At 51.1% G+C, this 16,617-nt stretch overlaps 5 protein-coding genes and 1 non-coding gene across 6 annotated transcripts; 4 read left to right on the top strand and 2 right to left on the bottom strand.

Annotated features, from left to right (window-relative positions):
- Positions 1-1,247: 1,247 nt before the first annotated feature.
- Positions 1,248-2,568, top strand: IAR55_005717 (uncharacterized protein; the record flags this gene model as incomplete). The annotated part of the gene is made up of 6 exons (XM_066948807.1): positions 1,248-1,356; positions 1,562-1,652; positions 1,838-1,929; positions 2,038-2,104; positions 2,182-2,227; positions 2,317-2,568. The coding sequence occupies 6 exons, from the start codon at positions 1,248-1,250 to the stop codon at positions 2,566-2,568; spliced, it is 657 nt and encodes a 218-aa protein (XP_066800580.1).
- Positions 2,569-3,073: 505 nt separating this feature from the next.
- Positions 3,074-3,916, bottom strand: IAR55_005716 (cyanate hydratase; the record flags this gene model as incomplete). The annotated part of the gene is made up of 5 exons (XM_066948806.1): positions 3,074-3,112; positions 3,171-3,241; positions 3,337-3,364; positions 3,433-3,507; positions 3,578-3,916. 5 exons carry the CDS (start codon positions 3,914-3,916, stop codon positions 3,074-3,076), a joined length of 552 nt encoding a protein of 183 aa, XP_066800579.1.
- A 462-nt stretch (positions 3,917-4,378) lies between these two features.
- IAR55_005715 (uncharacterized protein) lies at positions 4,379-6,457 on the top strand (the record flags this gene model as incomplete). The annotated part of the gene is made up of 9 exons (XM_066948805.1): positions 4,379-4,538; positions 4,631-4,755; positions 4,848-4,958; positions 5,021-5,214; positions 5,277-5,847; positions 5,900-5,965; positions 6,019-6,068; positions 6,120-6,214; positions 6,276-6,457. The coding sequence occupies 9 exons, from the start codon at positions 4,379-4,381 to the stop codon at positions 6,455-6,457; spliced, it is 1,554 nt and encodes a 517-aa protein (XP_066800578.1).
- A 526-nt stretch (positions 6,458-6,983) lies between these two features.
- IAR55_005714 (uncharacterized protein) lies at positions 6,984-9,836 on the top strand (the record flags this gene model as incomplete). Its single annotated transcript, XM_066948804.1, has 6 exons — positions 6,984-8,034; positions 8,270-8,463; positions 8,588-8,679; positions 8,732-8,819; positions 8,884-9,027; positions 9,099-9,836. 6 exons carry the CDS (start codon positions 6,984-6,986, stop codon positions 9,834-9,836), a joined length of 2,307 nt encoding a protein of 768 aa, XP_066800577.1.
- A 523-nt stretch (positions 9,837-10,359) lies between these two features.
- On the top strand, positions 10,360-15,475 carry IAR55_005713 (uncharacterized protein; the record flags this gene model as incomplete). The annotated part of the gene is made up of 9 exons (XM_066948803.1): positions 10,360-11,074; positions 11,164-11,630; positions 11,694-11,753; positions 11,810-13,101; positions 13,159-13,239; positions 13,291-14,128; positions 14,180-14,521; positions 14,575-15,108; positions 15,185-15,475. The coding sequence occupies 9 exons, from the start codon at positions 10,360-10,362 to the stop codon at positions 15,473-15,475; spliced, it is 4,620 nt and encodes a 1,539-aa protein (XP_066800576.1).
- A 992-nt stretch (positions 15,476-16,467) lies between these two features.
- On the bottom strand, positions 16,468-16,553 carry IAR55_005712. The gene has a single exon. It is a non-coding gene; the product is annotated as a tRNA-Asn (tRNA).
- Between the last annotated feature and the right edge of the window lie 64 nt (positions 16,554-16,617).

Here is a 16,617-nt window from a genome sequence, read left to right as displayed (position 1 = left end):
CGGTCGTTGAGCACTGCTCGATCCACTGCGGTCCCGAGCCGGATTAGTCTAAATCTAACAGATGCTTGCGTTCGCCATCCAGTATACACGACCCGGCCATCTCCCAATCTCCACGATGATCGACACTGTCTTCGTCCGCTTCATCTCGTCGAAATCACCCCCTGTCCGTACCAGCTCAGGTATCTCTACGATCCCGGTACCGTACTCATCCGCAGCGCAATGGAATCGAGTATAGTATCTGCCGGTCGGTCCGAAGCCGCTCACTTGGTCTTTCACCCAGGGGATTTGATCGTTGGCGCAGAACCTCGGTTCCGGCGTATCCAAGCTACATCGGCCGATAGGACACCACACACACAGCCCATCATGTGTTACATGGTTATGACACCCTCGTGGCGCTCTGAAAACTCTTGGCGTTGTTGCTCCGACGTGCCAAGTCTCCTTGGTCCGTGTTGTGAAACGAGAGGATACGATAGGCGGAGCAGTCGACCTTCTACTACTACTACTACTGTTCCCTCTGTTTGCCAAGCCATTACGCTCATGACACTAACCGCTATTGTGAAACTAGCCATCGTCCCCTGGAACGTTCCTGACTCCACGAGTCACTACTTTCCTTTCTGTCTGTCTGTTTGTGACCAGTGACCAGTGACCAGTGACCAGTGACCAGTGACAGGACCTAGATCCTTTGTCTCTTGGGTCCCAGCGCCGCCGCCCATGTTCAGCTGCACATTATCACATGATGGTCTGCGTCCTGGAACAAATGACGACCAGGGCTGGTGTGACAGATACACAGTACTCGAGTAGTGTGCGTTCGCTCCAAAGTCACAAGCCGGACTTTTCGCGCAATCTCGGAGCTCGATCTCGGAGCTGGCCGACTGTGTGAAGGCAGTGTCAGAAGGAGACCGAGCTATGTCTTGGAAAACTGTAGACAGGACAAGATCCGAGGTAAAGAGAGAGACAAAGAGAAGGAGAGGGAGGCGTTCGAGATCGTCAGGTATATATGGCGAAGGAGTTGTCGGATTGTATGTGGAGGACCACTGAGCTTCTCTTTCCGTCGATCTTCTCATCTCAACAGACCTCCTTGTACATCAAGAATACCTCATCGACTCGGATAATTGTACCAAGCAAGCTGTCACTACTGTACATCGCAACACCGCAACACTGCAAGAGTCCTACCATCAACTTCCACTATAGGCTGATCTATCTTTCAATCACGTTGCCACTCCGCGCTTACCGTACTCGGACTCACTATGTCGATCATCTCGCCTCTGGCCACGTCGCTCAAAGTCTTCGCGGCATTCTGGGCACTGTGCACCCTGGGAATCTCGGCAGGTTTCATAGGTCGAGTCAACTATGATTGTGAGTTGTCTTCCCATCGAACGATGTATGCGAGGCGGGGCCGTCCCATCGTCAGTGACCATCCACGTTCACATCACCTCACCTCACCTGTCCCTTCCCCCCACCGGCCCCCAGCTCGTGGCCCCACCGCTTCTATTAATCTGTCCAGAAACCAACACCAGAAGTGATTTCTGCCGCACGTCTGGCTGAGGCTGACAGTAAACAGTCGGAACTTACATCGTCAACAACTCGAACTTGGCTGCCGGCATAGCCCTGATCGCAGCGAGTACTTTGGCACTTCCATACTTCCTCACAGTGTGAGTTGTCATCATCTCTCTTGTAATCCATCGGATCCAAACTCTGCCACGACACAAGACGGATCCCCAACCCAAAATCAAAAAAATCGCTTGCTCTTGGTCTGGCTCTTAGGGAGGAACTTGTTCCCACAAAATTACAAATATAACTTACAGCAGGAATGGCTTAACTTACACTACCTCCTTAGTCTGTTCATCCAGTTCACTCGACCTGAACATGGTCTGATCTCAACAATGCTCGATACCATCTCCCTTGGTGTCTTGTTCATCTTCTTCCTCGGTCAGTGTCGTTCGGTTGTTCGGTCACTTCGATCATGAGCGGTGTCACCCCAGCCGTCAGATCATCAGTTGGCTGACAGTTTGATTGACGCCACTTTGGGATCGACAGGTGCGACCGCCGCTTTGTCTAGGTTGCAATCAATCTTCACCGAGTATGATCGTTACATTTTTGCCAAGTAAGTCGAGAAGTCGTCCACCTCAGAACTCAATCAATCGGGGTGCGTGCCACACTGATGTGAGATCGTCTGTGCAGACTCGGGAGCACTACGGTCGGTGCTGGTTGGGCCATGACCGGAATAGTAAGTTACAACGCCACATCGTGCTCTTTCCCTCGTAGTCCTCAAGGGAGGTGACATATCTAGCTCACTTGACTGACTATGGGCGGTAGATTCTTGCCATACTCCTTCTCGAGGTCATCTATACTCTCAAACATTTCGGTGGTTCGCATTCGGTCTGGCGGACACCTTTCAACCAGTTGGTCCGAAATGGTCACTCGAACACCCGCGTCACATCTGTCTCAAGCAAGAGGGGCGCTGGTGGTACTCCCGCCTCTGAGCCGATGTCGATGTCAAGGGCGCCTACAGCTGGTCATATCTCTGTACCCGCTCCCAGGCAAGGTTCTGCAAGCCAGCAGAATTAGCACATAATGTCATAACCCTTTGAAGTTGTAGACAAAAGTAGCGAGCATGTCGGAACGGACAGTCTGCGATAGTATCAGAGAAGGTCTTGAATATGCACAGAATGTCTTCCGAGTCGTGGGCCATACCTGGCGTTGGAGGGTCTACGTTCTATGCGCAAGCTGAGATCATAACGCATGATCTTCGTCCCGACCTCGTTGGACGAGAAGTCGGCAAGACCTACGCTGGAAAGATTCGACATTTGCCGGGTGAATATGATCAGGACAGCTGGACAGTCGCAAATCGAGCTCCTCATGTGTAAATGTCACGTCACGGGCGAAATCAATATCTGAGGACCATATGTTGTCTGGTGAGTTGAGCTAATTCAATCACGTCGGGACCATAAGAACACAGTAATCTAGGACGTGCTTGACTGTTCCATGCTTTCGTCTGATTTCTCACATAGCCGCATCGATTTGTTCCACCGTTACCTCAGAATAGCTGGACACACCCAGAAACGAAGCTTGCTCAACCCTGCCAGCTGTCGGTCGACGAGTAGGGCAGAAACTGTAGGTAACATCAGCTTGTACTTTTCACACCCTGGGGTAAGACGAATGAAGCTGACCTTGCCGTCCAGAGTGATCACGACTCGATCGCCCTTGGGATCCTTTTTCCGTTCAAGTGAAGTACGGAAGTCTGTCGCGGAATATGTTGTCAGTCCCTCCTCAAGACTCATTCTCTGTTGAGGGGGGTAACCAAATTAGGAATGGCGGTCGCCTTGAGAACCTCACCAATGGCTGACATGATACCGTCTCCGAACTGTGCGCGTGATCAGCTGACCTGTCCTTCCGTACACGAGGGGGATTGAGGCAAGACTCATAGCTCACCTTCTCCTGGATGAGAGCTTTGTAGGAGTACCCATAAACTACAAGGACTTCATAAAGTCTGTAAAGGACAGGGTCCTGCAGGGGAACGTCGATAGCCGTCAGGGCCAATCGTCCAGAATCAACTGAGCTTGGAAGCATCACATACCTTTGGAGGAACTTCAAACGTTCCACCCCTTGTGATCATCCCTTTCACACCCATATTACCCTCTCCCCTCCCACTCAATCCACCTACCAATCGCTCCTTCGTCATCTTCACCCCCCCATCCGCGACAAAATCCCTGTTGTAGTTCTCCAGGAGAGAGCTGTTTCCGAGCAGCTCGAAGATCGCTTCAGCGGTAGTATCATCGGTGGTTGCTTGACCGTAGAACAGGGCAGTCGTCCATACTTCAGGTCTGTGAACGGACGAAGCGATCTCGGCGAAAGTGAGATTGGAAGCTGTCTTGGCTGCGAGCAGAGCACGGCAGTGGGGAGGTAGGTCGAGCATCCTGAGCGGCGTGTAGGTTCAGATCTTTACTGTGAAGCTTGCTGGAATAGGAGGCGTTGGGATGAAGGAAGTGGGTGATGGCAATGCATGAGCCTTTATAATTGTATTAGCGGGAGTTCCTAGTCAGTCACCGTGATCATATCAGATCAGGTGGGGCACTGTCAGGTGGAGGCCGTGAGTGGAGGTTATGATTGCAAAACGGGGTGATCAAATAAAGCTTGGTATCTACTGATAAAGTTGCCACTTGCGTTGTAAAACGTGTCGCGAGGATGATGATGATGATGATGAGCTGGAAGGTGAAATGGTTTGTTGTTTTCGAGAATACTCCTTGACTCTGTCATCCTATAGACCAGACTAGACATTATATATCATCCGACCTACTTCATACCTCATCAGCCCTAGACAACCGGATCCTCTTTCACCTGTTCAGTTGGACGACACCTACAAAACACTCCACGCAAGATGCGTGTCTCGCCCATCTTCGCGCTTGCAGTCCTTTTGCTTCTCTCCCCGGCTTTTGGAGAGAGCTCGCGTTCAGCGACGCAAATCGTCCAAGATGGGAACCGACTTTTGGCCGAGGGCGCATACAATGAGGCAGCTCGAGCATACGGTGAAGCTATAGGTATGTATGGTCTACAGGTTCTGCCATGATGGCTATGACAAGTCAGATCCACACTGAAGAGGACTACTAGCTAACCAATGCTCGGCGAGTAGATCTCGATCCGAACAGTTATGTCAACTATTACAAGAGAGCTACGGCCTATTTATCCATGGGAAAACATGGTGCCGCTCTGGACGACTTTGACCAAATACTCAGGATCAATCCCAATTTCGCGCAAGTAGGTCGAGTTGTTAAACCTCATTTGAACTCCCCTCATCGGCTCAAGATATTGTTGCGGGTGGTCACAGCTGACATGTGTTCATGTTCCAGGCACACCTACAAAAGGCCAAGATCCTTGCAAAGGAAGGAGAGTTCGAGAGATCGAAAGCCGAATTGAAGGCGTATGGGAAGAGCAAGAAAGATCCGGATAGTGACGAGTTGGTGCGTTGAGTCCATCTCAGGCAAATTAAAGGCTGTGTTCCATATTGATCGCTTTATCGCAGCTCGAATCGGTCGATCTGGCCATGGCCGCGAGCAAGTCCGCTCAGAAAGCTGCCAAGTCGAAGAATTGGGTGATTTGCGTCGACCACTCGACCAAAGCGTTGGAAGTTGGACCGAATTCAGCTGAATTGAGAGAATTGAGAGTGCAGTGTGCCACTGAGCTGGGTGATGTCGATGCTGTGTATGGTGATTTAAGGTAAGCTGACGGAACTCCCGAGATAATGGAGTAAGCCGAGCTTACAATCACCCTACTCATAGTCGATTAGCCTCGCTGAACCCCTCAACGTTATCATTGCCCTTGCGCCTTTCACATATTGGGTACTTCCTCCTCGCATCTCCAACAGCGACAAATCACATCAAACAATGTCTTCATTACGATCCCGATAACAAGCCTTGCAAAGCCGTTCACAAGCTATTCCGTCGGTTGGAGAAGGACACTGCGAAGGCCCGAAACTTTGTAGAGGGCGGGTCTTGGCGTCAAGCAATCAAGATTTTCGATGGAGCAGGTGGTCTTTTGGCTCAATTCGACTCTGCTCTGGAGGCCGCTTCGGAGGGAGAGTCTTCGTACCTACCTCAACAGTTCCACCCGAAGGAGAAGAGCTTGAAGAGATTAGAACTTTACGCATTGGCTTGTAAGGCGGCGGTAGGGGCTGGCGACTTGTCGAAGAATAAGGGCATGAAGTGGTGTGAGGAGACCCTCAAGATGGATGACGGCAACGTGGATGCTTTGGTGGGTAGAGGGGAGAAGTTGCTGAAGGAGGAAAATTGGGAAGAGGCGGTGAGGGTTCTGGAAAGGGCGTTCGAGAACTCGGGAAGATCAAGTCAAGATGTGAGTGGGAGAGCAACAGCGTGTTCCACACGATCGCTGACATCGTAAACAGATCTTAAATCGAGTGCAAAAAGCTCAGAGGCTGTTGAAGCAATCGAAGCAGAAAGACTACTATAAGGTAGGTCAATATGCTCCCATTGTGATGTCTCGAGACTGACACCCCTTGTTCAGGTTTTGGGCGTTCCTCGAGACGCTGATGAACGAACAATCAAGAAGGCTTTGTGAGTCAGCACTGTTCGCATCCGCGGCAATGATTCTAATTTGTTGTTCAGCCGAACCGCCGCCAAGACTGCGCATCCTGATGTGGGCGGTTCAGAAGAGAAGATGGCAACTCTGAACGAGGCCTACGAAGTCTTATCAAATCCTGGTGAGTTCATGGAACGTGCCTTTACTTAGCTTCACTGATACAATTTTCGTAAACCCCTCAGAACTTCGACAACGGTATGACAATGGTGATGATCCTAATGACCCACAACAAGGTCAACAGCACAACCCGTTCGCGCATCATGGCGGCGGGATGCCATTCCAATTCTTCCAACAAGGAGGGTTCCAGCAGGGCTTTCCTGGTGGTCATGCGCAGGGCCAAAAGATGCACTTCCAGTGGGGATAGAGTCTGTCATGCATTGGGATTGTATTGTCCATGATTGTGCATGTGCCACAATGCCACGTATGGGCAAGTGGAAGCGATGATTGACGGGACCGTTGTTTACACCGAGATCTGTGCATGGACCTGGTATCCGATATCCTTGCATCCTCACCAGAAGTCTCGTTGTACTCCATCCATCCACTGCATCTCAGTCAATTTCTGGACAGGCAATCCGACATACATATGTTGCACTCAAAGGACTGATTGTTGCAGATAGGGACAGAAAAGACCTCGACGCGTTGTGTAAACAAATCACGGAAAATCAACATCAATTCGGTGACCCGAGTCGCGTTCCGCTCATTCCAACTCATCCGCAACATCATCATCGACGACCCGACGAAGCGACCGAACACCTCCTCTACATTCATCCGTCTTCATTCAGCACCGTTTCTGCACGTTGATCATCACACTACGTCGGTCTGTGATCTCTCGGACGACTGACCCTCCCTTTCCATCACCATCGGCGTACCCGCTCGGACTCTCGATAGCGATGGCACCGATCAAGTACAACAAGCTGGGTTTCAAGGTGAAGACGGTGGATAGGAAGTCTGATCCATCCACTAGCTCGTCGAGACTGAGAATGAGAACGACAGGCAATGAATCCAACATAGGGATCCCCTCAGTGAAAGAGGTTAGGCTGACGGGCATGAAAAAGGAGGTCAAATCTGTCAGAGCGGCATTAGAGCGAGGGACGATCAGGACCTACGGCTCGCACGGAAAGACAGTGACAGTCCTGAGTAAAGGCAAGGGCAAGGTGGAAGTGTCGAAGAAAGGGCATACAATCGGACAGAAGCGCATTCTATCGACATCCATCACGAGCAAGAGCAAGAGCAAGAGCGGGAATCTGAGAATGTCCGCGGGAATCGCTCGATCTGCAATATCGGGCAGCAAGAAGAGCTCGAAGGATAGTTCAATGAAGCAAGAACGGACAAGGACGACTTTGGTGGTCTCGAGCGTGGACCCCAACATGAAATCGACACTGAGGGCCGGATCGATGACCAAACCTGGTCCAAGAACAATGAAGAAGAAGGATGCACAGGCGACCCAGGCAGAACAGAATGTGGACTCAATGAGTGGTCAGTCCGTAGCACCGACGACGGGACCCAGACCGCCCAAGAAGGATTATATGACAGCGGGTTTCTACTGTCAGAACACGACGCCGTCATCTTCCGGAACGCTCGTATCGAAGATCGTCCGTCTACACGAAACAGAACAGAAAGCCAACAGGTTGTCAACCAAGTTTAAGATGTCCGAAGAGAAGAAAGAGCTTTCTCAAAAGAGAAACGAAAGTCGAGCGACTCGAGCTTCGACAAAACCCACTGTTACTCCAGCGACAAGTACAACACAAATACAGTCAACTGCACAGATGTTGACCGCAGTCGACCGACCCACTTTCCCACCTCTGCCTTATGATCATGGATACGACTTCTTCTTCGGGCAAGAACACGAGTTCGTCTTGCCCTATAACATCAGAGTGGAGAAGGAGAATGGATTGTTGGACGGGAAGAAGAAACCCGCGCCGTTCCAAAAGATCCGAGCAAGTGAGTGAGACTGGAGTACACATTGTCCTATCCCATCTTGGTAGGACATGGAGTAGATCTTTCCCCCGTTCTCCCCTTGTTTCCCCCCTGCTCCATCCCTGTTCCACCCCTCAAATCTTGTCGTGCTTGTATAGTCTGTCCAATGTCCACAGAAATATAGTCTGTCCAATGTCCACAGAAATCGACCCACACTACTTGTCGATTCATTCACGCTGACGCATCCAACCGTCTTCAGGTGTCTTCCCAGAACGACAACGGATCTCCGCAGGTCACACAGCAGTCTGCAAATGTCTGCCCGAGACACGGTGCGGAGACCGTTGCATCAACCGGATCATGAGTTATCTGTGTGGGAAGGAGTGTCCCTGTGGTGATGCTTGTGAGAACAAGGCGTTGTATAAGAGGAAAGGGCCAGGGTACAAGGTCGTCTATGTGAGTGTTGCGGTAAATCGTGATTGTGACTGGTAGACCTATTTGATCGAAAGAAGGATGATCACAACGAGTCTAGAAGGTAAACTGGTAAAGGGAATGATGGCTGATTCCTCATCTCTTGCAGACCGGCGCACGGGGTTTTGGCATCGTTCTGACGGAGGACGTGAAGGAGGGTGATTTCGTCATTGACTATAGAGGCGAAGTCATCTCCATGGAGTGAGTCTGACGTCCTGACCGATGAACATTCACTAATGGATTCGATCTAAAGTACATTCATGGAGCGAATTCAGCACGAGTACAAAGGTCAAAAGAACTTCTATGCTCTGGAGTACGACCAAGACGAGGTCATCGACGCAGTAAGTGGCACTTTCAAGGTAACGCATGGCAGATGTACCGTGCTCATGGTCTTCAATGTTCCAGGGCATGCGCGGAAACGACGCTAGATTCATCAATCATGGTTGTGCGCCTAATCTCGAGGTCCGAAAATACCAGTCTCTGGGCGACGGATTGGAGGAGTACGAAGTGGGGATGTGGGCATCAAGGGATATCAAGAAAGGCGAAGAAGTGAGTATGGATTGCGGTTGCGGCAATGCTTGGGCAAGCGCAGAAGTCCAGACTGACTTGCGCGTCGATAGCTCTTTTACGATTACAACTTTGAGTCGTTCGGCGTCGCTGCGCAAAGCGATGAGCTTCGTACCAAATGCTGTTGTGGTGCGCCCAACTGTGTCAGATTCCTAGGTAGGAAAGCCGGCGAAAAAAGCGCCAAGGAGATTGCAGCGGAGCTCTTAGCTCGCCGAGCGGAAGAAGCAAGAACAGCGAAGGGTAAGAAGAGGACAAACGGAAAGAAGGCGCATTCATCAGCGACGGCCAAGTCTTCGAGTGCAACGCCCTCATTGACATCGAGCGGCAGTCTGAGCGCCGACGCGGAGTCTTCAACCGTCATCAGAACACCTTCAGTGGACATTGTCACTGCGCGAGAGATTGAGTTGGACGGATCATCGAAGACGGCGAAGTCATTGGCGCAACGTCAGTCTAATTCAAGTACATGTACGGCGAAGACCAAGAGGAAATCGGACGTCGTTACGGTGTTAACGAAAACGAGCGCAAGCAAGAAGAGTCGACAATCCGAGCCAGCACCTCTGGTACCAAAAAGGACGACCCCAATCCCTCGATCTCATTCGGGGTATGACAAGGCCGCAGCGAAGAAGAAGAAGGAAGAGGCGATGCGGGTCAGGAATGGTGCTCCGAAAGGATGGGCGTATGTGATTCCTGGACAAGAAAAGCAAGTCACGTTGATCGGCAGCAGTGGAGGAAGGCGTCCACCGAGAGACAGAGGCAGCCTTGCAGGGGGTGATGGAAGTCAGCTGGCTTGAGGAATAGCGGGGTGGGGGTCTTCTGATTCTTGCATTGTAGTAGGTAGTCCCTTGGAAGTTTGGAACCCGTCTTACATGAGTTCGGATTGTATGTTGGGATAGATACCATTTGTCATGTTGTCGCCCTCCCAATATTATATAGTTGATGAGCTGAGTATGTGATTCCAGGTAATTCAATCGAGATGCCCGTTGAATTGATATTAATACCGGAGGCATCTGCGCCACGTGCCACGATTGGACGTGTCGCACTCTAATTTATCAGTTGCCATTGGGAAGGAGAAAGCTGAAGGGACGTAAGACATGAATGCGTACGGTCATCACTGCTATCCACTGCCATCTACTGCTGGCAAGGGCGGGATGATCATTCCATCTGTGGAGATTTGACACAGTCTTCTGCTCTGCATTCAGCCGTTGATACCATCACCGACAGCGGCAGCGGGGGGAAGGAAGGTGGCAGTGAGATTAGAATTCTCAATCAGTAACTTACTTTAATCACGATATCGCAATCCAAAATCAGCCAGCCATGCCCAGTCTAGGTCAAACGCGTTCACCCAACATCCCATCGACACGTTCCATCTCTCCCTCCAACAACAACCTATCACCATCACCTTCCGTATCGGCAGCTCCGAGACTATCCACTTCCTCGAACCGATCGGTCGGCGGTGGGTCACGGAAGACGGAAGCGGACTTCGAGGCCGCTTTGTTGCATCCTGAATCGACCATCTTCTTATCTGCTACAGCTGGGATACTACCGAGCGAAACGATTGGTGAAGAGGTGGAATCGAATATATCGTCGGATGCGGCCTCTGCACTCTCAGTAGCGACGGCGACCACCACGCAAGGCGGGATCGTCAAGGAACACAAATTGGGCCCATCTCCTGTCATAGGGATGAAGAAATTGGACCCAAGAGGAGATGCACATGGAGATGGAGATGGGGAAGAAGATGCACCGATTCCTATTGAGAAAAGGAGTTTCGAAGAAGATCTCAAAGAGATCAGTAGAACAAAGAGGAATGATGGGAGGATTGGTTTAGGAATAGCCTCGGGATCAACGGCCGCAGGAGGCAGTCCGCTCAAAGGTATGCCTGTACCGGGGGTGATACCACCTACTCCGTCCACATCGGGTCATACGAGGAGAGGGTCACAGATGACGACTGGAAGTGTCACTTCGAGCGGAACGGGGGCTTGGGATAGTCCGACGGGTAGTAGGAGAGCCAGCAAAAGTTTAGGAATTGATGGTTCGTGTTATTCTCGCTTTCCCTTTCGCTTTCCCTTCGTGCCATGTCCTCCGCCCTTCGTATCCAATCATTGATGACTCCTCTTGCAGCGGAACTTGGTATCGAACCAAAGGTGAAAACGACAGCAGCATCAAAACGACGTTCGATATTCCGCTCACCCGGCACAGCATCATCGCCCGATCTAGCAACGTTGGTCAGAAAGGCAAAAGAGGCTAAAGCAACTCATCACGGACCTCCTCCTTCCTCTAACCAATCTCCAGCGCAAGCGAACACGGTTTCTCCATCACAACCGTCAACAAATACGACCACGATCGACGAATATCGTTCTTCATCGTCTCAAGCTGGTCCCTCCACGAGACCGGCGCCTTCTCCTGCGCCCAGTTCCAACGCCTCGCCAGGTCGTCGAACGTCTAGGGAGAGATCGAGGACGGGTCCAAGTCAAGGGCTGAACGAGGAATACGCAAATATGATGGGCGGGAATCAGATGGCCACTATCGCGGAGGGCTCAAGACCAACGAGTAGGAGTAGGCAGCACTCGTCCGACGAAGGATTTAAAGTGAGTCGCTGGTTAGAAAGTCCTGCGTACCAGCCGGAGTAACATAGCTGATCTGCTTCTCAGAGCATGCGGAATAGAGCGAAAGGGGTATTTGGCAAGATGTTCAACTCATCGACCAGCAATGTGCGTCTTCTGACACACCACTCTGACGGTTTTCACAACTGACTCTCGCTCTTCAGCCCACATCGACGTCGTCCGCAGCGGACCCGTCATCATCATCGACATCAGCTCGACCTCCAGTTCCTCCCGTCCCCTCGTCTTTTGTAGATCCGAAACGTAGAGCTCTCAGTCCCACTTCTCAGCCATCTGACGTATTCGGTTCAGTCGAAAACTCACCTGGTCCATCGCACTCACCGTCTTCCGTACCACACCCTCGTGGCCCATCACCGATCTATGAAAGTAGAAGATCTGTTACCCCGACGGCTAGTAGACAGGTCTCGACTGGAAGTATTTCTGGAGCGGACAAACCTTTACCAGCAGTGAGGGATATGGAAAACGCGCCTCAACGATCTAACAGCGGAACACAAAAGAGCTCACTACATGTCCGTCAACCTGCAAGCACTGTCGAGGAGGATGACAATCCACCGCATACCTCACAGCGTCCTTCACCTTCGCCAGCAACGGCTGCTATAACGTCCTTCTCTGATGACATGGCAGGAATGTTGGCGAATATTGGTCAATCGGAACCGGCGAGAGAATTAGGACTTCCTCCAGATAGCCTGCGATCGAAAAGCGGAGATAGGAACAGACCCACTTCCTTGGAAACAGCTCGTGAGGCGGCGTATAGCAGCATGCTCCCTTCGGATCTGGGGCGGCCTCTTCAAACCAAAGAAGGAGGGAAATACCTCTTGTCAACTGTTCCTACCCAAAGAACGTCCTCATTGCCCACATCACCCAACTTCGACCACACTCCTTTTGCACCACCACGGACAGCCTCTTCTTCTCAACCTTCGTTACGCGGTGACATGTCTCTCATGCCAGTTGTATCTAGTGCGCCAAGGTCATCCAGTCGGTCATCCTCGAGACGATCAGTGGAGAGGAAAAAAGCTGTGCTCTCCACGACTGACACTGCTGGCGCTTCCCCCTTGATCGATGAAAAAGACGTGAAAGACGTGCAGTCAGAGAAGAGCATCTCGCCGTTACTACCTCAGTCTGTCAAGCTCGTGACCAGTCCTTGGCCAGATAGCAATAACACAACACACCAGGATCCCCTCGACCTGACCAGTGATGCGCTTGCCAAATCGACCTTCATCGCGGCCTCACCCTGGGGGAAGCAGACTCCTCGTCTGCGAAGTGATACGCAACGAAGCGATCAAATGGAGTTTGTCAGGTCGCTCCCGGGGACGCCAAATAAGGGGAATGACGGACATGAGGAGGACGAGGAGAAAGGCAGAAGACTAGCTTGCGAGTTCTTGGAGGGTGACTTTTCTAATGTGCAAGCAGACAAAGTGGCGGAGTTCTTGGGTGGACCGTGAGTTATGACATGATCACTGACCCCCCGACCAATGAGTTGAACGAATTGCATCAGACGTCCGGTCAATGGCATCGCTCTCAAGTACTATATGCAATACTTTGATATGAAGGGTCAAAACCTGGTCGATGCATTTAGGTATGTAATCGTCACGCACCGTTCTCCGGCAGAAACTGACATAGGCGACAGGGACCTGTGCCAGAAGCTGCATCTCAAAGCCGAATCGCAGGAGATCGACCGTATCATTGAAGCCTTCAGTGCACGATACTTTGATTGTAATCCTAATACCGTCTTCGGCACTCCAGGCGTCGTGCACACCGTCACAGCAGCTATGCTTATGCTCAACACCGACCTACACATCGCCGATCTGAACAAGCATATGTCCCGTACCGATTTCGTCCGGAACGCCATGCGGGCCATTCACGAGAGCATGCCGGCGACAGATCGATCTTCTACTCCCGACTTGGTACGAGATGATAGCGGGAGCGTGAGGCTTGGTCTCGGCTCAAATGGCTCCACGGCACCTTCTTTCGCCAGTATGCGGTCAAAGACCCCGACTCAACCTCTACCGCCCAACCAGAGAAGCGCCTCGGCGCCAGTCGTGACCGCACCCGCACCTCCTTCTCGTACCGATAGTACATCGTCGGTCGTCACAAATGGTTTGGACAGTAAACACCCTGGCAGCTCGACCACTGTTAGCTCGTTTGCTTACGGCAAAGCCTGGGAAGTGGAAGCAGAAGCTGCGCTCAAAGAGATCTACGCCAACGTGCGAGCTGATAGGATTTTGCTGCCTATCTCCGGCTCCGCGGTGGGAAACAACCGTCAATCGATGATCTCCGTGAACAGTCTCGGAACATATGATGCTAGAAGTAAAGGCGTCCGAAGTCCCTCCGATCGAGTGAACGCCCTTAAGCGAGGCAGTATCCGAAGTGTACAAGGTCTGCTGAACAATCCCTATGGCTCACAATGGTCGACTTCGGATGGTAGGCTGAGCCCAACACCGAGCTACGCAACGTCCATCAACGAGGTAGGTGAACTCTAGTGCGTGGTGAGATAAGTGATGACGGTATCGATGCAGGGTTTCGGATCGTTCGCGCCTACCCTCGGATTTGCATCAAACCTCTCTCACACTGTTATACGGGAGCAAGATGATGAGCTGCGAAGCATCGACACTCGATCTAGCATCAGTACCTTGGAAGACATGGATGATGATGAGCTTGCTCTACTTGGTGCTCCATGGGCCAAGGAAGGTCTTCTACACAGGAAGCTTTACTGGGAGTCAGCGAACAAACGAGCGAAGAAAAATGATTGGAAACAATATTTCACGGTCATTTCGAAAGGCGAGCTCTATATGTTCACATTTGGAGAGAAAGGTGGCAGTGGGTTCATGGGTGGTTCAGTAGGAGGAGGGAACTGGCTGGTGAGTGCTTTGGCGTGTGCGACAGAAATCATGTGCTGACTAGACACCACCAGGAAAATGCCAATGCCAACGGCACCATCAGTCTAATGCACACTATGGCCGTAGCCCTTCCCAAACCTGGCTACAATGCAAGTAGACCGTATTGTTTCAGCCTTGCCTTACCTACAGGCGAAACCAGTTTCTTCCAGGCTGGTACAGAGGATTTGGTTACAGAATGGGTGTCAACCTGTAACTATTGGGCGGCACGCAAGAGTCGTCAACCGTTACAAGGCGGTGTGTCCAACATGGAGTATGGATGGAATCGAGCTCAGGATCCGGCCGACGACCATGACCAAGATGACAAGGCTAGTGTCAGGAGTACGAAGAGTAATCTCAGCAAGTTGGGAGGAGGGACTTATGGTCGACGCGGCGTGGGTGGTGGTGCCAATGATCGGATCTATATCAACGACTGGAAACCACCGCCTCCCGCTACGATGCCCAGTCCTCTGGACGAGGAGGCGCAGTTGGAAGCGCTTCAGTCGTATGTGAGATCCTTGGTCGAAGAGTTGGAACTCCACAAGGCGGTGGAAGAACCAATGAACCGATTGGTGAGTTTGTGACTTTCCACTCATCGTCGAATCGGAAGAGAATGGGTGCTGATGAGCGCCATCGTGGCTGCTTTAGTTCTCGAACGGATCCAAGAACCTTGCTAAAGCAAAAGAGAACTGGAAGTCCAAATCACATTACATCCACACCGAGATATTCAAGTACGAGACATACGTCGAAGCGTTACGAAATGCGATCAGTCTGAGAGTCAAGAAGCAGGGCGAGAAGAAGTTGGAGAAAAGTCTGGCGACAAGTATGAATAGTCTGAATCGTGCTGCGGAGGAAAGCGATGAGGAGCAAGAAGAGGAAGAAGGTGATAGAGCGGTGACGCCGAGTGCGGAAAGAGGGGACGGGACGATAAGGCGATGAGATGTTTGGTGTTTCGATGATACGATAAGCGGTAAGACGTCAGATGTTCAAAAGGTGCCCGGTCGGGGGTAGTGCTGCTGTACAATGTTGTCTGGTCAAGATCCGTAAATAGTCGTATTGTCGGATGGATGAGCTCTATGCCTCGAATCAAATGGACCCTTTCGTCGGTGACTAATCAATCTAGGGTGACTACAACGTATGTGACAGACAGCTCAGAATCAGGCGCCAATGGTCACCTTCTCTAGATCATGACAGCTCAATGAGGTAGGAAAGGCGAAGCAGGATGCATTCGTATACAATAAAGGCACAGAGATCATGAAGAATAATATATTCAGTCCTCACATGATGGGTCAATTGACATACTGTAGTACTGACCGCTGAGAAGGGGTCACTCGGCGAACATGTCATGTCAACAGACTTTAATCAACCTTCCATCGGGTCAGAGTCAGTTCATTCCCAATGCATGACCTGACCGGGACCGGAGATACGGATGGAATGAATTCCGAGCAGTGATATGCATACGATATCACGAGTGCGCCGAGTGCACCGGTTGGCAAGGCGAGACGGTGAACCTGTTGCTTCTAAGTGACTTACCTCGAGAGAACCACTTTTTGAAGTCGACATCATCAGACTTGACCAGGAAACACTTGAACGATGTGTAATCGCAGTTCACATTTGATGAGTTTATGTTCATGTGATGGAAAAACACTCAAAGCAGAACACGAGCATGATATCTCTCTCTCTTCTGTTTTGAAGAATATACCTCACTCCCTTCATGCGTAGCTGCCTAGCAAAGAGCATTCCTAACACTGCCCGCCGCATTCTACACTTCCGCTTTGTATTCGTCTTTGAATAATCTGAGGTCATCGAGGACAGATCGTAACAAATATGATCATGACATCAACACAGAAGAGAGCCGAGTCATTCCGCTTTGATAGAGTTCGGGCCACAAGGGTCAAAAAAGACCTGAAACGAAAAACAAAAAGGATTCTCTGCCCCAGGGAGACTCGAACTCCCGACCGTCCGATTTGTTGCTTACGTAACAGTCGACCGCCTTAACCAACTTAGCCATGGGGCACTGAGCTCTGAAAAAGCTGTTGAGATCGAATCTTTATCAATGGTTCTTTCATAGCGCTACCCTT

Source organism: Kwoniella newhampshirensis, chromosome 12 (assembly GCF_039105145.1).
Source record: "Kwoniella newhampshirensis strain CBS 13917 chromosome 12, whole genome shotgun sequence".
NCBI classification, from domain to species: Eukaryota; Fungi; Basidiomycota; class Tremellomycetes; order Tremellales; family Cryptococcaceae; genus Kwoniella; species Kwoniella newhampshirensis.
Note: the sequence above shows the minus strand (reverse complement) of the source record. Positions and strands in the feature narration are given on the sequence as shown.